At 39.6% G+C, this 24028-nt stretch overlaps 1 protein-coding gene across 1 annotated transcript; it reads right to left on the bottom strand.

The window, feature by feature from the left end:
- Nucleotides 1-665: 665 nt before the first annotated feature.
- Nucleotides 666-23887, bottom strand: map3k20a (mitogen-activated protein kinase kinase kinase 20a). Its single transcript, XM_068329563.1, has 20 exons — nt 23729-23887; nt 21847-22036; nt 19820-19907; nt 16074-16175; nt 15112-15177; nt 14908-14936; nt 14120-14257; nt 13445-13531; nt 12487-12561; nt 12290-12396; nt 9292-9427; nt 4872-4916; nt 4742-4772; nt 4514-4653; nt 4365-4427; nt 4178-4267; nt 2068-2184; nt 1864-1938; nt 1625-1775; nt 666-1461 (listed from the first exon to the last, which is right to left on the bottom strand). The coding sequence occupies exons 2-20, from the start codon at nt 22003-22005 to the stop codon at nt 752-754; spliced, it is 2409 nt and encodes an 802-aa protein (XP_068185664.1). The 5' UTR covers nt 22006-22036; nt 23729-23887; the 3' UTR covers nt 666-751.
- Between the last annotated feature and the right edge of the window lie 141 nt (nt 23888-24028).

The raw sequence follows: 24028 nt of genomic DNA, 5'->3' as shown, positions 1-24028 counted from the left end.
TACTGTGTCCTGAGAATGGATGTAAATCACTTTGTGTCAGAGAGGGAAAGGTGCAATGCCATACGGTCCCATGTAATTACTAAATGTTCTGGACTCTGCCTCACCTGCCCTCTTTCCTCCCCGAACAGAAATGAAAATATGTTCTCAGCAGTGAGTCCAAATGCATCCGTGATATTTTTTTAAAATGTTGATATTGTAAAATGTAGTTAATTTACAATTAATTTTTGCTTTGGTTTCTATGTTAGCTCACAATTTCTACAATAAACATGCAAAATAACGTGTTTTGGTAGTGAGAAAGCTGTTCACAACACAGAAAAGATGTAGCTATGGAATATATATTTGTCATTAAAATGGATAAACCCTTAGTCTTCAATGACTTCTGCTACGCTGCAAAAAACTATTGAAAAAACTGCTGTGGAGAGTAGATTGTGCAGAACATTTTAATACTATTATTAGTATTAATACTACTGCTACTTTTAGCACTACTTCTACCATTAGTATTACTAGTAGCACTATTACTACCACTACCAGTAGTAGCATTTAGTAGTAGTAATACACATGCAAAGGTTCATTTTTATCAATCTAACAGGACCTTGTTTTTATAATGAAAAACTTTTATATATTTACATCACAGAAATTTGATTCTCTCACAATAACCAGCACACTTCTGATCATGTAAGGGTTTTATATGTAAAACCATCTCATCACATGTTTAGTAAACAAGTTGCTGTCAGTTCCGATGCGACCCACATTAAGTCCTTCCACCAGCACCTCGTCCTCCCCGGCCCCCTCTTCTCTGCCAACCTCTGGCCTGTTTATTGTCCTGACGTGATGTTCTCTTAGGTCGCTCTACTTTAATCCACCCTCCCTCGCTGGCTTTGGCACCCTCTTTTGCCTCGTTGGGATTTCCAGTCACAGACAATATACCTGGTATCATGAAGGGGTGGTTTTGTGGTGGAGTACTGTAACTGTTGGAGCGTGGCCGCCCTGGCTGTCGCCAGGCCTTGCTAGTTTTATTTTGATGATAGTTACCTCTCGCACCAGTCCATGCATGACCCCTACCCTGCCCTGCGCCCACAGTTAAAAAATTATTTTTCCGGTGGTCATAAACTACCCCAGCACTGAGCGGGCGCTCTCGTTCCCTCTCTGACGTGCTCTCTGACGTAGTGCTTGATGGACTGCTGCCCTTTGACCCAAGATGGAGAGTGGAGAGCTTGGATGACAAGCTTGCGGTAGGCGAGGAGCTGCGTGAGTCCGTCCAGGGAGACATGTGGTTGCGGCTGGGAGAGCGACGCAAGGCTGCAGCATAAGTAAATTCTTGACTTTCATGTGCAGACAGGAACTGAGGCAGAGTACGGGCTTCAGCGCTGGTGAAGGCAGTCAGAGGAGAAGACTTTGGCTGGGATTTCTCATTCATGATCTGCTTCAACCTTAAGTTGTACATCCATCTGGGATCAATATCTAAGAAAGAAGATACAAATAAATAAAAAACAATGTCATCTTATGTATTTTACACCATTGAATGTTTTTAGAAAAACAATAATGACTGTTTGTTTGTTTTTTATCCAGCAGTGATGATTGTTGCTTTTGTACTGTGAAGCAATAAATAAAATTAAGTGCTCACCAGATTTACACTTGTCTCGAGGGTTGCAGTTGATGTCAGCTGGTGCTGTTTCAATGACCAGGTCCACAATTTTAAATTCATCTTGTCCACCACTAGGGCTCCACGTCACCGGACAGCTGTGTCTGGTGGTCTTTGGTGACTTGACATCATTCTAAAAAGTAAAGAAAAAAACAAACGGTCAATTAAAGGACATTTAATGTTATAGTGTGTTCACATTTCAGAAGCCTTCTGTGCCTCACCTCATAGTTGACGGTGTAATCTACTCGCTGGTTTGGCTGTAATCCCACAATCCATTTGTCCATTACAAAAGGTGGCTGCAACGCAACATGGGACATCAGAGTAGGGGGGAAGAAAAAAAAATTATATATATACTGTATATATATATATATTTATTTTAAAATTAAGCCATACTTAACATAAAAGAAATGTGTTTAGAGAAGCACCTTAGTCATACGCAGCACTTCCATATCCTGCCGGTTGACATTAAAAACAACATCTTTGATGTAGGTTACTGCAACGTCGTCTCCATCAAGCTCAATGTACATTTTCCATTTGCAATCCTTTGGAAAGAAAGGGTTAATGGTAAGCAAACGCCAGTCAAGTGCACTCAGAAACACAAGTCTGTATGGAAAGTTGATAATTGCTTTAATCTATATGGACTTGATTACTTTTGTATATAAACCAACAGCACAACCTAGAGGCAGTTTAAAGCCAGTGGCCGCAGAGCCTCATGTGGAACAGTCCTGACATTCTGACATGAGAGTTTTATAAAGGACTGAGAAGCATTCAAAAAATCACTAAGGAATATTTTTTTTATGAGGATTGTAAATTCCTTGTCAAACATTTAACAACATTTAATAATGCAGAATTGGTGACTGACAAGAGGAGTCTCGGTGATTTTAGGTGAAGGTTTTCCTGCTTCATGCAGGACACATCAAATCCTGAATAGGAGGCACAAACCTAATCTAATTCCTCCACCCTCTTCTCCTGCATACTGAATGCTGACGAAGCAATAATGATAAATCCCCAAAGCTGGCCGCAGAACCACAGGTCACTGCTTAACCACACAGGGTTCATGGCACAGGCCAATCCATTGTGTAGTGATCACAGAGAAAGACATCAGAGGAGTGGCACTAACACACTCATCTGAGGAGCCTTCACCCTCTCCTGCATCGTCCCCTGGGGCTGGAAAAGGCTCAAAGGGGAAGCTTCAGCAAGCCTCTGGCTCAGAAATACACCAGTGGCACCGTGCAGGCCTAATGTCGGCGCTGGACGGTCGCACCGGGGCTCCCAGGTCCATGCTAGTCTAATCACTCCAGCAGAAACAATGTCTGGTAATGATGCCTAGGACCCGAGTGCGTCTAATGACAACTCATACATAATTCAGCACCTTTCACTTGGCTGCACGGTGGTATCCTCATTAGTAGGGGACCCTCAGTGGCTGTCAGATGGTGGCCGCAAAATCGCAGGCCCTCATTTTGTCTTTGAGAAGTGCAGCTGCTTCCATGACATCGCCAGCAAAAAGGGGCAAAGAAAAAAAATGCCGTGCGGGTTTGTTTTATTTAGTGCAAAAAAACCTTCCAGTTTGTAAAAACAAGGCTGACACAGAACCTGACACCAGGCAGGGGAAAATAATTAGCTCTCATTTTCTCAGCCTCCTGTTTCCTTCTCCCTGCTGTGTTTTCTACCCACTAAACCACCACATGTCAGAAGAAATGGGAGGCAATTAGCGGGCTCGTTTCAGCCCTGCCGAACACACTGAAAGAGGACTATTTATGATGGGACAATGAACAGCTGAAAGATTAAATAACGTTTGCCTTTTAAAAAGAAAATGACTTCTGGCTAAATGGGCTATTTTTGATTAAATTCAAACAGCAAGTTAAGAGCCACCCTTTCTCCACAGTTTGAGACCCTAACAAAGGGCTGTGAGCGAGGAGAGGTGGATGTGGTACATGGCTGAGAATGAAATGTTTGTCTGCTTTTATGCACGTCTAGTGATGCCTTCAATGGTCACAGTAACAACCATCATCATGCATCCTCAGAACAAACAGCTTCAGCACAAGGAGGATGATTCAGTCATGTAAAAAACATGATTCTGTACATCTATTTGCAATTCACACAAAACATAATAAAAACGCTAACAAGTAATAACATCGCTGATCAAAAAGGATTTAACCCAGAGGTAATGTTTTCATCTCCGCCTCTCTGAATGATAAGGGAATGTCTGATGAAGTTCACATTTCAATGATACTCTTAATAAGGATTTGGACTTGCAGGAAATGATTGGATTTGGTGGTGAATCCTGAACAAGTTGTGGTTCACAGATTTTATTTATTTATTTATAGCTTTGGTGAAGGTTTGCCCCTCTAGTTTGTGATTTTGCTTCAGGATCAAAAGATGAATTACATCAGCTTCTCACAGTCGTAGAACATATTGATGCAGTCGGTGTGTGTGTGTGTGTGTATGTGTGTGTGTGTGTGTGTGTGTGTGTGTGTGTGTGTGTGTGTGTGTGTGTGTGTGTGTGTGTGTGTGTGTGTGTTCACTCCAAATTACAGATTTTCCCGTTCCTGGTTTCCAGTGGTATCCAAACACCAGCTCAAGATGAACAGTTTTACTTTTCTCCACCTCCTCTTCCAGCTCATCCTGGGAAGAAAATGCATTCAGGCACAAAACAAATACACAAGATACACAAAATAAAAAACAAAAACATTATTGTGAGGATAAAGATGAAAGAGTATACCTTAAACAGAGGTGGGAAGTGGATAAAACCAAGATAATCATTAGTTAGCTTTTCAATTTCACACTGTAAAAGAGAAAACATATAAATCACATTAATCCCAAGTGTCTATAAGCATATGTCAAACCTACATAGTGAGGTGTGAGGCTTGCCTTCAGGTGCATGACATGACCCTTGGACTTGACCCCCATGTCCCGCATGTCATTTTCTGTGAGCAACAGGAGCCTCTTTCCAGTGATGTGATTTTCTTTAAACAGGTCCGCATACAGCAGCAAGCCACATGCTCCGCCACCTGAGACACAAATACAGATGATTTAAAGAACAAATAAAACATGATGTCAGAGTCAGATTAAAGATCGACTAAATGTAAAGGACCAAACCTGTGCCAAATATCTGCTGCATCCAAAAATACTGAAGGAATAAAATTACATTATATTAGTTTACAGCAATTACGTATGAAAATAATCTAAATTAATGCATCAGCTATAAGGCCAACTCAGTGATACTGACCACATGCTCCTCTGTCCATGTGTAGATATCAAGGGTGGGCAGTAACTGCATGAAAACAGAAGAAGACAAATAGAAGTAACGGTGACAGAACATGGATGAATACGGAGGAGATTCATAAGATTTAAGAAAATGTTATTCAAATGGAAAATAGCCATGTTTTTTTGAATAGTTGAAGCCAATATTTTTCCGGTTACCGTGCTGTGTGATTATAAGACGACTCGCCTCTAACAGTCCATCAAACTGAAATGTCCATCTGACTGATCTAACATGATGTATTTCAATGATCAATCATTCATTGCTCATTAAATGTAATCAGGCAGAAACGTGGCAGCCAAAATAAAGATTTCATCATTGTGCTCATGAGCCTGGTGTGTAATGACAGAAATAATGCAATGGAAAATTGGAGGAAAGATGACTAAATGAACGAGTTATCTCCATTCACTGTCTCCTTCCTACAACATCTGATAACAGCTCAGATTATTAACTGAATGCCGGCCTCATTAGACAGTCTCTGCCATACATTTCAATGCTGCCTGCAGCCTCATAAAGCCACTCAGCCCTGCAAAATGTTTCGCCTCCTCCAGCGCTGCCGTTCGGAAGTAAACAGATTCAGAAGCACTGTGCCACTATCTTGCAAGAATGACTTGACATTACTTTTCAAGCAGCATTCTGTATTTCACAAATGTGCTGCCATAAATAAAGGAAGCATCCTTTATTAAGATCCACGACATGCTTTTAACAAAGCTGCTTAGATCTGAGCTGCAAAATGCAGAGTAGAGTTTTTTTTTAAGTGCATGGCATGTCTTTGGAATTTGCAAGAAAAAAAACACTGAGTTAGTTTTAGTTCACACAATTCTGCCCCCATGTGGACTAAATGGATGATAGTCAACCATGTATGCAGAGTAATGAAGCATCATACGGTTGATATCCCAAAAAGCAGCTAAAAAAAGTTATTAGTCACACTCTCTATCAGAAAAGTTTGGGTAATAAAACACAATTGTCATGAAAACGTTTGTTCTATTACCACAACTGGATTATTTTATCTTATCTTAATAAAATCAACACATACAGATGGACGGAGAAGTTAAATATACCGATTTATTTAGTCCAGTGATGTTGGTAAGAGCTAGTCAGGCAAAAGGATGGGAAAGCTGGACATTTCAATACGTTCTACTTTTCTAGATTTCACACAGGAACATGTAAATATTTGTGAGAGCCTGTGTTAATTGTTATGTGTAGTGCATTGTGGCACGGGACTACAGGCAAATACTGAATGGAAATCTTGGTTGTGGCAGGACGCGAACAAGCTACAACACAGGAATATAGAGAATTACATCCCCACAAGACGGACTGACGATAACACGCAAAGGGGACAATTTAATGGGCTACGCTCAAGTAAGCATGTCCTTCCCAGATGAAGCATAATACCTAACTGAGCACTAATACTAATATAATTTTCTCCACTGTAAAGTGCAGGTCTTCGAGGCTAATATTTTAGTTAGACCATATAATGTGATACTGTGTGCAAAATTGTCTACTGAAGGGAAGTATGCCTGTAAGATGGAGATTGTGACAGGCTGGAGACAAGATCTTAATATTATTTAATTTCCTTGTTTGTTTGGGGGGTTTTTTACTAATTAAAAGCTGAATAAAAGAGAATTAAGATGATTCACACCAATGTTTCTCTCATGTTGCTTTGAACTTGTGTCAATCAGCAGGAAAACATGTTCTTTCTACATCCAGTAAGAGACTGCATCTCAACAACTGCACTCAACAACATTCAGGACAAATTGTCCAATCTTAATGTCAGCAAAATGTCACCTCATCATAAAAGGCTGGCCTTCTCTAAGCAACTGGTTCACATAGAGCTTTTCATCACAGCATGACACTATACATTTGGTGCATTAGGCATACAGTAAATGACATTCATAATATTCATAAATGCATCAATTACAGTAATTATATGTATAGCATGACACATATAATCCATATGTTCTATAATATACTAAGCTATTTCTGAAACACATACTATGATTATTACCTGGACAAATTTGAAGACAGAATATGAGAATACAAAGATTTCCAGGTATGAAGTTAATAAATGAAGCAATAAAATAAGCAACAAAACCTTCAAAGTACTTCAGTAATCATGCTTTAAATGACCGCGATGTTTGGAAGCATTATTCAATGTCACTGACTGCAAAGTAGTGGTAGGCAAGAGTATAGCCAAACAGTATAGGATGGTGGTGTGTAGGATGGCTCTAGTGGTGAGGAAGATGAAGAGGGCAAAGGACAAAATGGTGGAAGCTGAAAAAAGGAAGAGTGTTGCATGACTTTTAGGAAGGGGTTAAGACAGGGTCTGGGTGGTCAGGAGGTGCTTCCAGATGACTGGACAACTACAGCTAATGTGATCAGGGAGACAGGTGGGAGAGTACTTGGTGTGTCATTAGTCAGGATGAAGTGAGGAGGGCATTGATGAGGAAGAAGAGTAGAAAGGCAGTCGGTCCTGATGACATATCTGTGGAGGTATAGAAGTGTCTAGGAGAGGTGGCAGTAGAATTTTTGACTGGGTTGTTCAACAGGATCTTAGTGAGAAGATGCCTGAGGAATGGAGGAGAAGTGTGCTGGTGCCCATTTTTAAGAACAAGGGAGATGTGCAGAGTTGTGGCAACTACAGGGGAATAAAGCTGATGAGCCATACAATGAAGTTATGGGAAAGAGTTGAAGCTAGACTGAGGGCAGACGTGAGCATTTGTGAGCAGCAGTATGGTTTCATGCCAAAAAAGAGTACTACAGATGCAGTATTTGCTTTGAGGATGTTAATAGAGAAGTACAGAGAAGGCCAGAGGGAGCTGCATTGTGTTTTTGTAGATCTGGAGAAAGCTTATGACAGGGTGCCCAGAGAGGAACTGTGGTATTGTATGAGGAAGTCTGGAGTGGCAGAGAAGTATGTTAGAGCAGTGCAGGACATGTATGAGGACTGTAAGACAGTGGTGAGGTGTGCTGTAGGTGTGACAGAGGAGTTCAAGGTGGAGGTGGGACTGCATCAGGGATCAGCTCTGAGCCCCTTCTTGTTCGCTATGGAGATGGACAGGCTGACAGACGGGGTTAGACAGGAATCTCCATGGACTATGATGTTTGCAGATGACATTGTGATCTGCAGTGAGAGCAGGGAACAGGTGGAGGAGAAGCTAGAGAGGTGGAGGTTTGTCCTGGAAAGGAGAGGAATGAAGGTTAGCCGCAGTAAGACAGAGTACATGTGTGTGAATGAGAGGGACCCAAGTGGAAGAGTGAGGTTACAGGGAGAAGAGATCAAGAAGGTGGAGGATTTTAAGTACTTAGGCTCAACAGTCCAGAGCAATGGAGAGTGTGGAAAAGAGGTGAAGAAGTGTGTACAGGCAGGATGGAACAGGCAGGAGGCCTAGAGGAAGACCAAAGAGGAGGTTTATGGATGTAGTGAAAGAGGACATGAAGGTAGTTGGTGTAAGAGAAGAGGATGCAGAAGACGGGGTTAGATGGAGGCAACTGATTCACTGTGGCGACCCCTGATAAGAAAAGCTGAAAGGAAAAGAAGATTTACTGTCACCAAATGAAGCATCCCCTGCCCAGTGATTATGTGTCCTGCTCTAACACACCTCTAAGACATGCTGGCCTGCAGGACACATGAGCCAAAGTCCAAGGAAATCACGTCCTCAAAGCCTCTCATCACGGACGGCAGTTTCCCCTCCGTCTTACTAAAGGCTGCGATCTGATATGAGATCTTTCAACTCTTTGATTTGTCCTTGTTACACTGATAGAACGACTTTGTTGTTTCTGCCACAAGAAAACAGCACAGACAGGTGGAGAGCAGGGAAACAGCACTAAAAGAAAAAAGGAAAGGATAGGAAAAAAAAGAAGTGATCAGTTTCAAACCACATAATAAGTACAAAACAGAAAAGTGGACAATTTTAAAGCAAAGATGTGATTTAGTGAACTGAATAGTAAAGGGAAACTGAAAGCAGGAAACAGGAAAATATAGAATAGAAGCGAAGCTTTGTGGAGTGTCAGCCTCGGCTATGTATACTGTACACTATTGTGGTGTTCAGTCATATGCATTTCATGACGTAAATACACTAAATGCACTCACCATGCAATCATGTGCTACACTGCAAAAAAACATCCATTGTGACAAATAACACATGCTGACCCATAGCCCTCTAATAATGAGCTTTCTACACTTTTCATTCCACATTTTCATTTCACTGCTTTACCATTTCCACTTCACAGGATTTCTGTCCCTCTTCTGAAGCGATTGAGGAAACATCCATGAAAACAGCAGTTTACCAGTGAAACGCTCCCACACCAGCCACTTGAAATCCGGTGTCGTCTCTCCCAAAGCTGAAGGTGGGTCAAGGTGAAGAGGGCACAGAGGGGAACTCACCGGGCTATTGGACTGCTCAATGAGTTTGCGCTCCCACATCTTTAGATGCCGTTCTCTCTCCTTCAGCTCCTGCTCTTTGGTACTCAGGTCTCTCTCCAGCTTTTTCAGGCGCTCAAGAGTGGCTTCAATCTCACACCTGCAGTAAACAGTAATAAATGTGAGGTATGATATGGTAAAGATGATGGTAACATTTTTCTTTTTGTCAAAAAAATTCCATGTTAAGAATTCTTTCTGAGTAAAATCACAGTTGTTTTTAATATGATTCAAAAGTGGATTGTTTGAAGGTTATTTTCAGCTGCAGACTGATCCAAACTTGATGGAATATTAGAGACTGACAACAAAATGTAGTGCTGGTCATGAAGGAAGATGTCATCCAATGCAAAGCTGGGATTAAATGATGTGTTTAATCCTTGAAATCCAGTTTTCCTTTTTTTTATGTTTGTGAATTAGAATTCAAGCTAACACACCTTTCACTTTTATATATTCTGTGTCACTTTCAGTTCAATATTTAAAGTCAGAACTCCATGTTCTTTATTGACCATCAGAAAATATTAAATCTAAAAACACCTTGATGACTCTTCTGAAACCCACCAGTGATGTCACGGAGCTGGTTCCAGGCCCCTGAAGCGTTGTTTGCTAAGGACCAGTAATGAGGACAAACTCATCACATTAAACTGGGGGTTTCTATTTTGCCCAGCAGGTGGCGCTGCACAGCCTGTTGTGAAAATCCCCTTCAGCTCAACAATGGCTTAGTGAAGATAAATAAACGTCTTCCAGACAGGAAATCCCAGTCCTCTGCTTCTTCCACCCTCCTGACAACAAAACCCCCAAACATTTTCAACTCTCACACGACCTTATGAATATGTTCACTCCTTATTTGTTTATTTTATTGCCTGTTTTTGTTGCTTACTTGCAAGTTGCAGCATTAAAAATATAAAAGCCAGCCTCTTTTGATTATTCAAGTGTGCGTATTCAAGCCACATAACAGAAGTGACACAGGCCACACAAAAACTGAGTAGGCTTCAAATAAACATTTACAAAACGTGGTCGATGTGATTTCAGGCGGTTGTCATAACATTTTATGTTTTTCTGAAAAGTCTGGTTTTATTTATTTTACGAAGCATTTCGTGAAAGGGGGCTGTGATTGACAGGTGAGCCCTGTCTTTCATTGAGGGAATACATGTGCAATTTAAGTGTGTAAGTGTGTGTAAGTTTTACACAGCCTCTCATTCTTAATGACATCACAGATATCAGCACTCTTTTATTGGATATTTGGATTTGCTGGAGAACATAATTATTTAATGTTTTACACGTGCCAGGAGATCCCTGTAGTCTGTCTGTCAGGTATAAAGTTCATCAGTGATGGATGCTACTGGATAAAATAACTGACTTGCTGTTGATCTGTTAAAATATTTCTTGACGTTACGGGTGGATATTTGAGCATCTCTGTGCTGACGGGAGCGTGTGTGTGCAGAATGCGTGTTAGAGTCTGACACTAGAGGGCTGTCTTCACATCCAGTTTGTTTCTGGTCTAAAACAAACATTGAAAATGGTCAGTGGTCAAAACCAATGTTCTGATACTCAAATCAATGCGGAAATATCAAAATCAAATGTTGAAAAAAAGACTTATTGGTAAATAAGGAGATATTTAATGTGAAATAGACCTTTTGAATTGTGTCATGTGTAGATATATAATAAGTTACAGTATTTTATTTCCAACTGAAAGTGTCTCTGGTTGAGATATTAAAGCAGAGTCTAAGTAGGAAGGAGATCATGTCATCACAAATTCACCTGATCACTACTGCTATGTCAATTTATGCATCAATGTACAAATAGCATTATACCAATGGAAGTTAAATGATTGCCTACCTTATTTAGAATTTAAGGTAGCAAAATTAAATTACTGATTATGTTCTCCTAAAATAACTAGAAGGGGCCAGGGACACCCCCAACAAAGCCCAACATCCATTTTTATTCCATTAAAGACTGATCAACATTACAATTATATAACTTGGATGGTAACTGTATACCTGGTGAACGTCGACATATTAGCATTGCTTCTCTTAGTATATTTGCATGTTGATGTTAGCATTTAGCAGTGCCTACATTAGTCTGCAGGCTAATAGTATTGATAGTACTTCATATATCACGAGGGGTCATGTTTGTACAACGTGCACCTGAAAAATGGGCTCTAATTTCCTTCAAGCACAAAGGCATTACTTTTATCTGATAAAAATTGTTTACTTGAAATTATATACTTTTCATTAGACTGCATTTCAACACACATTCAACACACTTTCATGCGGCACTGCACTGTATATGTTATGTCTGTTCTTGGTAAGGAAAATGAGAGAAAAAACAGGCAAAAGCCCAACAGAACTCAGTGATCTGAGGTAAGCACCAGGTTCCTCTTTCTTTTATGCTGAAGCTTCCATCTGCTCTGATCACCCAAAAGCCTTCGTCCAGCTAAGCTTAAGGTATCAAACCTCTTGAGTTACATCACATGTGCCCCACATTTTCAGTTTCTGTCTTCCAATCTAACCTGCTCAGATCACTACTTGGACACGACACCATAAGAACGCCATGAAGAAAAAAAAAACCCGGCACACACAGAAGCCCGGCAGAGAGGCAGACAGAGAATAAAGTAACAGCTGAGACTCAGGCTGTGCTGAACATCACCAAACCTCCAGCTGCTCATACAACCCAATTAAACACTTCTACATGAAAAAGATGGTGATTATTTTAGGGCCTTATGGGTAAAGAGAGGAAGTATATCCAGATGGATGATTCTTTGGAGGTTTTCATGCCTTTATGTAGCTATCAATGTAATTATTAAAGATCTATATGCATGATCTCGAGTCTTCATTTCTTGGCTCCATTAGCTACATTTCCACATCATTCTTTGAAAACAGTTGCACTTAAGCAAAGGCAGTATATTAGTGCAAAAAGAGAGTTATAAATACATTTACTGTGCTGACAGAATGGCTCATCTCATTACCTCCATTCAGCCTTGTTGTGAAGGAAAGAGTTGCACTGTTGAGGAAGTTGGCTGTCTTTAGACATGGACTCCAAAGTTGAGAGGATCTGCTTGAAAATTGGCCTTTCCTATACCAACATACAAACATTACATGGATCTATTTCATTCATTGAAAATATACATGTTGATTTGTAGGCAAAGTTTAGCAGAGCACTTACTTTTGGGATTGTTGCCCAGCACTTCCTCAACAGCTCAGCAAAGCTGGCAGGACAGCCACTGGGGATGGTTAACCTCTGAAACACAGTCAGTGTCAAACTGAAATGCATCAAAGTCAAAGGATTACATTTTGGAGCAAGTGCCCATTCACTTCCTTTACAAGTTTTTACTCTTTGACCTTTCTATTAGCTGTATATCTACACATTTTAGCCAGTTATCGTTAGCCCAGCTAACTGTGTCACACGTCCCCACTGGTTGCCTGCATGTCGTTCACCCGTGAAACACACACACACACACACAAGGGTTCTGTAATCAATATATACAATATATATACAGTGGGAGGTAAAGCAATCGGCAGCTAAATCCTAGTGCGCCCCAACTTGTAGGGGGGCGTTGCCTTGCTCAAGGTCCCATCTGCAGTCAATCCAAATGTGTTTGGTCCCAACAGGCCTTGAACCAACCACCCTCTGGTCCCCAGCTGAAGACCTGGTGGACTGAGCTACTGCTGTACATCTAGAAAAATAATTCACTTGGATGTACCGACAGCTAATCACTGCAAGTGTTCGTCCATTAAATGCAAATTATGCTACAATCTGTAGGATGGTGAAGTTGAGCTGAGTTAGCAGTTGAAAGAGCCAGCATGTCACCAGCAGCATTTGCAAGTACATTAGATATAGGTGCGGTGTGACAGAAATAAATCAGATGTGGAAGAATTCTCTAACTAACCATCTTCTGGCTACAGGTTCATGTTTACCACACAGATGTGACAGTGGTATTAATATATTTACCAAACCTGGGCAAACAGTTTCCTTCACAGCATAGGTCACAGAAAGAGATATTTAAATACTACAATTCAGATATTTCCTGAATAATCTGTATATTTCAGTTTGAAGGAAGGTTTATTTGTCGGAAACATGAAGCATGAATGTACTGGATGTGTAACATGTAGCACTGGAGTACCTCATTCTTCTCGACCACAAGCCAAGCCACTTGTAAACCCTCCAAGCCTTTGAAGGGAACCTCTCTGGTGAGCATTTCCCAAAGCACCTGTCACAGTAGTCAAACACAAGGTCACTAAACAAACGGGTTATATGGTCTGTCAACATGCAGGACATCATTCACAGCCGACGAATGGTTTTCTCAGAAAAAAGAACAAAGAAATACAACTGATATTTATCTTTCTCAAATCATGTTTGTATCTCACACTAATAAAAGCTTAGTTAATCACTTGTTGTTCGTGAGCTCCTTTGCCCGTTGTCGTATTCATTGTATTTCAAAGATAATGGACCCCTAGTTTTTCACATTCAGTACAATAAAAAATACTTGAATTGTTTTTTTTAGATATAACACAATTAATAGATCAATTAATACAGAAGTTTAACTTTTTCTCATGCTGAATCATGTTATGAATTGGAAGACATTGTAGTGACTGAGAGAGACCACAGGCTTATTTTTTGTTTCCTCTGCCTATATACTGTTCTTTAAAGTACTCATGAGTCGTGATTACTTTTTCAGAACACTTATTCTTATATTTAAAATCAAACTAAACTGTACAAGACACTGTCTTGGTCACAAAGAATGCAATATCCACCAAAACAATAACCTGATTACGCATTTCCCCTTCCTGCCACTCACCACGCCATAAGAGAAAGCGTCACAGGTCTCAGACACAGGTAGGCTCTGGATCACCTCCGGAGCCATCCAAGGAAACGTTCCCACCAGAGACATGTGAGTCGTGTGGGTCAGGAACTTTGATGCCCCAAAATCACAGATCTGAAGTGAAGACAACCGAGTGGAAATTACTGTCACAATTTTGGTACAACCACCATCCATTGATTACTGTTGATGCCATTATGTTTGAAATGCACTAATAAAATCAGATTATCTCATTTGAATCTGTCAGTGCGACTGGTTGTACTATTAACATGAATATTTCCGTGCATCTGGATTCAAAAGCGATTTGTGTCAATGTCGTGTCGTAGGAAAATGTAGCCACAATGCTATAGCTTCATTTAAGAATATATGACCATATACTTTATCACATACATCTGTCTTTATCTGTACAAAAGAAAATTAACCTCATATTATAAGGAGACATATAGCAGGTTTCAGTAATATATATGACATTAGAATGACATGTAGGGAGAGGAAACAGGAAAGACATGTAGAGTTACTGTCACGAGTTTTTGACAATGTCTTGACTACTACTCTTATCAATTAATCACACAAAGAAAAGCACACCAGTGAGACTGGAGCGGTCTGACGCCTTTGCTAAGTTATTCACTGCCCTCTTGTGTTCATGTTAGGTAGATTAATAAAATGTCAATGTCTCATGCTCACTCCTTTAAAATATGAAAAAAGAGGTCAAAGCAAATACAACCAACATAAAACTTAATAGGGTATAAATCATAATAAAAACATACCTTGAGAACCTTTTCTGCTGTCAAAACAACTGAAAGAGAAGTTAAATATTTAGTATTTTATATATATATATATATATATATATATATATATATATATATATATATATATATATATATATATATATATATATATATATATATATATATATATATAGGAATTTCAACAAATTATGCTCAAAATCAATTAATTTATTGATTTATTACCATTTCTTGACTTTAGGTCTCTATGGATCACCTTAACGGGGGCTTCTGAATGCAGATAGTGCATTCCTGAAGTGGAAATAAACATATATCATTAGACAGTTGATTTCATACAGTACATAATCCTGTAGCTCTGATTAATGGCAGTATTTTCAAACTGATACTGTTCCAAGACAAAAATGTCATCCTGTTTAAATAGTGTCACAGAGCAGCAATGAGCTGAGCTTTGCTAAGGAAAAGACTTAATTATTCATATTTCCAAATCTATGCAGAGCACTTTTTCACACTTGGTGAAAGTCAAACCTTTTTTCTTGTTTAATAAAACTGTTAAATGCTTTGACAACAAATCATGTTTCTACTTAGTAAATTTTGCTGATATTTAGAAAACCAACATCATTCCAGAATGGATTCATCTGAAACAAATCTGTATTTTTCTGCAAAATGCTGCCCTCCCACAATACAGTTACTGAATATGAAATAAACAAACTTTAACATAAGGAAAGCAGGGAATTTGCAGCTTTCAGTGTTTCACCATAATCTTACACAAAAGCACTCATTCATACAAATTCATTTAAAAGTTAATTTGACAGAAAATCGGATAGTTTCTCAGTAGAAGTTAACAGAAAAATTTAAAAATTCTGTAAAATATTGTCTCGAACTTCCTCATTTTTGTCTTTTCCTTCTTCTTTTCCTCGAAGGCCTGCTACTCCTTCTTCTGTATTTCAAGTACATGTATTGATATCCGTAACGTCACACTTTCATTCCCTCTAATTTATGAAATAAATTCCTTGATACAAGACTATTTTAATACAATGCAACAATATGTAAATTACTATTTTTAGCCTAACAGATTCAGCACATCCAAAATTTACCTCAGAAGAAGTAAAAGTTTTCAATGTCTCAAAAAGCATAAAAGTACTTATAAAGAAAATACTGTATTTTCTGTAAGAACCTATCACATTTACCTCTGGCGATCTCTGCTGCCCATCTCATGATGTGTCCCATGTCCATTTCTTCACTCTGCTCACTGGACAGGTAGTCGTACAGCGACCCACCACTCGCATACTCTGCAGCGAGCATATGAATGTAACATGTATGTAACACTGGACATGGGTAACAGTGAAGTTCAAATGTCTTGTTGTTATCTTGAGGCATTAATTGTTCACATATGAGTTTAATTATGTGAGCACAGAATTACAAATTCTGTCGGGGGGACTGAAAACCAATGTCTTTTTTACAGCTTCCTCATGTCACTGATACTGTGTGTGGAATGTAATTAATTTAATAAAAATGTAACCAAACATCAGCCCATATATTGTTATCTAATATAGCAAAAACACAACACAGTAGACCTTGAAAGTTTCACACATTTACTATTTATAAATTACCATTGCTTTATAGTCTATTCTTTTGCAAAATAACCTCTCAAAATGAAACTCTAATTTTAATTTTAAAGGACATAAACAAGCACAACCAGATCAGCTAAAAAAATAGGAAACCACCATTTGTACATAAAAACCCAATTATGTTCCAACAGTCATTTAAAACTGCTGCAGCACCAAGACTGGAAACCATTGGGGTTTTTTAAATACATTTGCAAGACTTTTGATTAAAGCCACATATGTAAACGTGTAATTATATGTGTGTGATTAAATAGGCTGGCCTTACTTCACCTTTATGTGCAAGTGAGCACTCGTCTGCTTCTGTACTTTGCACCCCATTGCATTCAACGACATTCCAAAGATAGCTGTGGTTCTGTTGTAACCTTTCCTTTCACTTTACAAGGAGTCTCATTTTCAGAGTCAGTCCTTCAATGTGTTTTAACCAATTTGTAAGAAACAACGAACAGCCTGGTTCTGCATCTCACAGGTGAACAAATACGCACTCCGACAATGAAAACGCTTAATGAATTCAGGTTTATGATGCTGCAGAGTGACAGCGGGTATTGTTAAATCCATGAGACAATAAAGTCTCATCAAAAGGTATTGGCTTTTGTAGACATTGGCTGGCAGAAAAGCGAACTTCCTGACACGCTATGTCAACAGAGAAAGGAAATTTCTAACAGGACCGATGAGACACGACATGTCCATTTTTGATGAATCTGGGGCTAATTAGATTCTGCTTTGATAAAGGGCGCCAACAGGTTCCTCAACAACAGTTCTCTCTCACAGCTGTAAAATACTACAGTCGCTGATAAGTTGTCACATGGCTGTTTTCATTCATTGGTAATAAGTGAAGGACGCACCATGAATGCTGTCTCACTGTCCAGCTCCCTTCATTTCTCACAAAGCTTTCAACAAGAAAGCTTTTTTGCATAAGAACACAAGTGAAACCTTAAGAACAGATTTTATCTAATAGGCTTCTGGAAAACCTGTTTTCTCTGTTATTCACAGCATAAAAATATTCAAGGATTGACCTCATGGAATCTGGCAAAATTCAAGTGGCAGTGTATTATGGTTTTCTTCCTGACCATAAGACAGATGTCTTCTCCCCCTGTTGGTCCTACATTTCCTGTCAACACATCTTCAGTTATCTGATTAAAATGTCCAAACATAACTTTAAAGGCGAAAGCAGAGAAACACAGCTTTCATCTTTGCAGATGGTGAATCTGCAAAGAAAGTTTCCCTAACTTCAGACTCACTGAGGTTATAGATCTGACCTGAAAAGACTGCAGCCAATACTGTTCTGGGTGTGTCATACAGGAATCACTTCATTGTCTTCACACAAATACTCTGACTTTTTTAATGCCAAATAAAAATTTGAAGCATTTTAAGAAGGCTATGTTTTTGTTTCCTTGTTTCCTCGTTTTGTTTTAGTGAGGTTTTTGTTGTTGCTGTTTGCTTTTAGCCACCAATTAGATTTTATAAAGGGTTTTTCACAGCACAGCGACAAGTAGTTCATCCAAACAAACGAGAATCACTGTGGTGGGGAAACATCTAAATTTTCATCAAACAAACACAGTACTACAGCCGACTGAACATTTCTAAATTAATTCACACATTTATTTGGATCCCAACCTGTTCATGCTGCATTATAATATTTTAACTGTTTATTGTTTATTATTGGGAGACAGTTACACATTATTTCCCATTCTGACTTTCAATCTTATTTGCCAGCAATATAATTTTAACTGCAGACAATCAAAGTTGAACAACTGTGATTGATTTATCTAATTTATTCAGTTTTTGGGGGGTTATTTACTTCTGTTTGTATTTTTTACAGTCTGATTTTATAATCATGCAGTTAATTTCAAATAACTAAAAAAACAACAACTTGGAAATCCTGGATACCAATGAACCCAGTGAACCACAAATTTGAAAACTTTAGTTTAACTCATGTACATTTCTGCTTTACTCTTCATTTTATTTTTTTAGTTTTCTAGTTTTAATCTTTCACTGAACACAGATTATTTTCATGTAAATTACAGATGGAAGCAACTGGAACTGCCAAATAGAGACATCTTACTGCACTAGATAACCATCCTATTTAGCAACCATAACTGAACAATGAGCTTAAATTTGTTTCTTTATTGTTTGTATATACCTATTTAAAACCAATGCACCTGACCAGTGGAACCAAGAACATCTTGTGTGTGTTATATTTAGCCGTGGAATGTTGGGAATTATGGGAATGTTGGATGTAAATTACTTCTATGCCTTTTCTTTGTTAGTGTGTTCATTTTAGGGCTGAGACATTAAAAGTCCCTATATACGACATCTGGTGAATAGGCTGGTGCCCCAAATAAAAACCCTGAATGTCATTATTAGGCCTCACAGTGTCGCACCTGTATGAGGCAAACAAAACACCACCACAACTTCAACTACAGACACACCTTTTCAAAAAGAGACTTGGTATCTACTAAAATAAAGACAAGCAACCATAACATCTGGTAAAGACTAGTAAGGAGACACAAAATTAACAACAATGTCATGGTTAAAATCCAGTAAAAACCCAAAAGCCTTCTCCCATCCAGCCTCAAAGTTGTGATATTATAATTTCCGGAACTGCATGGGAGCTTAAGGAAAAGACAAAACAAAACAATGTGTAATAACTGAGTTCGGTTTGCAAAGTATTGACACAAGCTCAGGTGATCTGAGTCATCCCAAAGACCCAAGGTCACAAACGCTGCAGGTAAAATTTCCATCTAATCGTTTTTGTTTTTTTCATTGATGATCTAATGCTGATCTAAGGAGTGTTGTTGTTTTAATAAAAACATCCTATTTAATCAGACTTTTCTATCTGTACAACTGCAAATCTCAATTGTCATAATGGCGTGTAACACTCAAGTATCTACAAGACCAGCATGAATTTGACAGGATCTCCAACACAGATGTATTTTATTTATTTAAGTTATTGAGGTTGTGTACTGCTACTTACAATTCATATCTGATAATAAATACAGTGCATGGCCTCTACAGTCCGTGTTTGCAGCGAGGCATTGAGGGCCCCTTGCTTCACATACTTTGTTCCGCTAAGCCTCTGATACAGACAACCACAAACAGGGCATCAATGTGTGCTCTCTCTGAAACCTCCAGCATTTACCACTGATCCCACAGAAACGTGTCCATGTGGGACACAGGTTAACTATTTCAGCTGCTGCTTCTTTCTATCACGGGTCAACCCAGCTGCTCTGATGTATGATTGTCTCTGTAATCCTACTCTGTCGATGCCAATGTCAATATGGTGGATATGAATGCAAAAATCATCTTACCTGTGACAATCCCATAGTTTGGAGCCTCAACAATGGCGCCATAGAACTGGATGATGTTTCGGTGGCTGAGGACACTGAGGATTTGTGCCTGAGCAACAACAACAGAAGGAAAAGAAGAAGAAGATGGACACAGAAATCAGTGTCTAAATTCCATAGCTAGTAAGAAATGCTACCGTAAGCATGCAAACATGCCAACATCAGTGCTGTTAAAGTTGTTAAAGCAGCACTGATGTGGGTTTTGAAAAGATGCTCAGTGAGAAATCAAGACCAGTGTCAAATAAACAACAATTTTTCAACAAAAACAATTTTATTTTCTGTATTTATGACAAAATAAAAGATGATGACGTTAAAGAGCACGAGTCGCATCACGTGATGGAATGCAACATCAGGACAGTGACGGAAAAATTACATTTCTGCTTAATCTGGCTACTTTTTTGCAGATAAATTTCACAATTACTGTATTGTGTAATTACTGTGACGTGCCTCATCAGGACAGAAACAGAGTCAACATTATTCATCCTTTTAGTGCCATGTACAGTGGTACCTCTACTTACGAATATCTCTACTTACGAAATTTTCTACTTACGAAATTTCTCAGCAGGAAAATATTACCTCTACTTACGAAAGAAATTTCAACTTACGTAAGGTAAAAAATACAGTATCGGCTGATACTCGCAGCTCCCACAGGTTCCTGAACGCAACATTCAAATAGCTGCTCTGCCATTGGCTATTACCTAGTAACTTCCTGGCATCCCATTGGCTAAGAGAGATGCCACTCTACCTCTGTGTGGAGATAGATTGGTGTGTATGCAGAGTCCTCGTCATTCAGCTTTCGACCCGTGAGGTGTTCTGATAGTTTTGCGCAAATATACTGTATTAACTTTTTGAGTATTCACTATGGACCCCAAGAAAGTGACGGAGGAAAAGAAAAGACAAAGAAAAGAGTTTTTTTGTCCTTACCAACAAAGCAAGAGATCATAGAAAAGCATGACAGAGGGATGCGTTTGGTTGATCTCGCCAAAAAAATATGGCCGTAATGCATCTACAATCGCCACGTTATTAAAACAAAAGGAAGTTTAAGGAGTTTAAGGTATCGTCTGGGTGGTTGGAGAAGTTCAAAAGGAGGACTGGAATTCATTCTGTTGTTCAGCATCGAGAGAGAGGAGCACATGAACCAAAGAGGGCAAAAAACAACGAGGACAGCAGTTAAATGGTAAATGACCGTCATTATTATTCTTTACTCTATTCTTTGTTTTTTACGTTATGCACAACTCTCTTTTATTGTGCAATAATCTAATCGTAACATGTATTTGTTACATGTTTTGATGCATTTTCATGCTTAATAAAAGATTTATGTTGGAAATTTTTGGGGCTTGGAACGGATTAGGGCATTTCCATGAAAAACGCGTCTCTACTTAGATAATTTTCTGCACCACCATACATGCAGGCCGGGGGGGGGATAAGGGGAGTACTGTATATACTGTATAGCATAAGTACATAGAGAAAAAATGAATTAATATAATAATAGGCCAGGAAGTTCATTGTGCAAGTTATCTTTGAGATCAGAACCCTCAGAAAACAATTCATTTAACTCTATGATTAAGACAGTAAGTGTGTCAGAGTGAGAGGATGACATTAAGATGTTTAACAGAACCATCATCGCTCCATCACTTGAGTGAACCTGAATGGTTATCTCTGATTTTTCATAAAGGAGACAAATGATGGTTAATTCTCTGAACATCTCAGGCCAACAAATGTAGTATAATTTCACTGAAGTGATTTCAAGGATAACCTTTTTTGTTTTCGAAATAATGAGCCTGAGCTTTCAAAGGGATTTCAAGAATCACTCGAATCATTCTTTTATTTGATAATAATGTTTCTTATGCAGCGCAATTCTACGAGCGTGGGAGTATAATGAGTGACGTGTACAGAAGTCTCCACATCCTCTAAAGGGGGTAGTTATTAAAATGATTACTCCTCTGACAATTAAAATGTATATGAAAACCACAGGCAATTAATTCTCCTACCTCATTTTCAATCTTGAGCAGCTTTTTCACTGCCACCTCTTTGTCCTCGGAGATCCACTTGGCTCGGTACACACTTCCAAAACTACCGCCGCCGCAGTTCTCATAGAACAGGATATCATCGAACTCGATTTGCACGAAGGAGGAGGTGGGAGACGACATCTCATAATGACTCACGGCACACACTAGGCTTCTGAGGGGAATGACAAGGAAGAAGAACTCAATTAAATCTTCTGAGGAATAACAAATGTCTTCCTGCTAAGCAAAACATTTTTAAACCAAAGCTTGACAGTGTGACATAGACGTGGCTCCAGCGTGACCTGAAAGCGGCCCCTGTGCCACCGGTTAGAGCCAGAGAAACCCTCACGCTTTCAGCCCTTGCTGCCTGTGTGGAGGCCGCACATCCAGATTGTTTGTGTAAACCAGGGTTATAAACTGATACGTCCATCAATCTGTGTGCGACAGTGCACACAGATTGAATATTACAGCCTTTTGTTCATCTGTAACAGCATAAAAGTGTCTTGTAAAGAAATAATCTCATCATTACAGGATATTGTAGCTCTGTTATTGTTCATAGGTTTCCCATTTTACAGCCGAGCAATTATGGCTTTCAGGAGCTTGTTACCTCGGTTTTCACCGCTATCCATCCCAGCGGGAAATGCCTCTATTGTCAGGAGGTGAGTCGCCGCTTCTGCTAATTTACTTGTATTCATTCTATACGAAGCCTGTGAGCAATCTGCTCCAAGGATCAGCCCACGCTATTGTCCATCCACTCTAGAGGCCAGGGTTACTGGGAGATGACAGCAAACCCCTGCTCTGTTCCTGCACGCTCGCTCTTAATGGCAAGTAGTGCATCATGAGGGCCACAGGGTCGCACATCACGCTACAGGTGGTTAGCGCAATAAAAAAAATATAATCGCACAAATATACTAAAGCCTGTGACCTTCTACTTCCAAGCATTCAGAAGAATGAGGGCATTAAGGCCCGACGCACTGCATACATTTATCAATACTAATACAAATGGTAGGCATGTCAGCCATTACAACAGAGAAAAATACTCCTGTCATTATTAGTGAGGTGTTATTACCCACCACAGTGAAGCAGGAGGTTTGTGGAACAAGATTCATCAGCTGTAAGCGCATTCAGTTTGAACATCAGTGTCAGTAAATATTTTGCAGTGGAGTTACACACACAGGCATCACTCTACTCCAGTGTGTACTTGACCTGTCAAGTGACACACACACAGACACACACACTGACACACACACTGACACACACACTGACACATACATTGACACACACACTGACAGTTCTCCTACAGTAGCATTACTACTACAGTCTGACACAGACTGACTATAGTGATCTTACTATGACAGTCTGCTCATTCAACCACTGTTGCTGTAATATAATGTAAGATTCTTCCCAAACTGTAACTAGAACTGCTTCACACAGCTAAGAGAATAAACAAATCAGGAGTTTAATTGTATCCTACCGCATTAGAAATAATGTCCCTTCATCTCTACGTTAAACGCTGCCATGCTGAACTAACGTTCCACACATTTATTATCACAGCTTTCTTTCATTCATTGCTCGTCAGAAACCTGCATGGGGTTTGTTGGGACATCCATGAATGTCTTCCTGCGTTCATCCTTCTAGTTAGAATAGAATAGATTTTTGTTTTTTTTATGAAATGTCTTCACACCTGACCAGATCTAAAAAAAAATTACAATAAAAATAAAAAATTCCGCCAGATCCTGTGTTTACGGTAGAGTATCATCCTCATCCTCACGCTGACGGCCCAGCGGACGACCGTGACAGTGAGCTGCCATGTGATCCGCACGGGCGGACACCTCCGGGCTGGCCGGGTCACGAACACACAACATACCGGCATGAAGGGGACGGCTGTGGTCCTCCGGCGGGTCGATGTCGGCAGGACTTCACCGGGTTAAGATCTAGCGAGAAAACTGCTGAAGTCTGTCTGCAGAGTTCCGGGAACTCGCATGACGTTTAAGGATTTCTCCACTCGTTGGTGGTTTTACTGGTTGCACAACTTCTTTTCCGCAGCGCGCTCTGGAGAAAGCTGCGCGTCAGTGTGGATCCGGAAAACAACAACAACAGCTCCCTCCCCTGGAACACGGAGGGACGCACTCCAGCCACGATGTGGACGGGTCCGGCAGAGCGGCGG

The sequence above is a fragment of the Antennarius striatus genome, chromosome 12 (genome assembly GCF_040054535.1).
Source record: "Antennarius striatus isolate MH-2024 chromosome 12, ASM4005453v1, whole genome shotgun sequence".
Lineage (NCBI taxonomy): Eukaryota > Metazoa > Chordata > Actinopteri > Lophiiformes > Antennariidae > Antennarius > Antennarius striatus.
This window is presented reverse-complemented; position numbering and strand designations above follow the sequence as displayed.

Bases quoted from the DNA above. Each gene is read 5' to 3' on its own strand.
- map3k20a (XM_068329563.1), bottom strand. From the start codon at position 22,005: ATGTCGTCTCCCACCTCCTCCTTCGTGCAAATCGAGTTCGATGATATC. The intron at 4,654-4,741 runs GTTTGGTCCTTT...TTTGTGTCTCAG, and splicing joins GCAGCAGATATTTGGCACAG to GTGGCGGAGCATGTGGCTTG. The intron at 2,185-4,177 runs GTAATTTGGAGT...TTCTTTCCAAAG, and splicing joins AACCAGGAACGGGAAAATCT to GATTGCAAATGGAAAATGTA.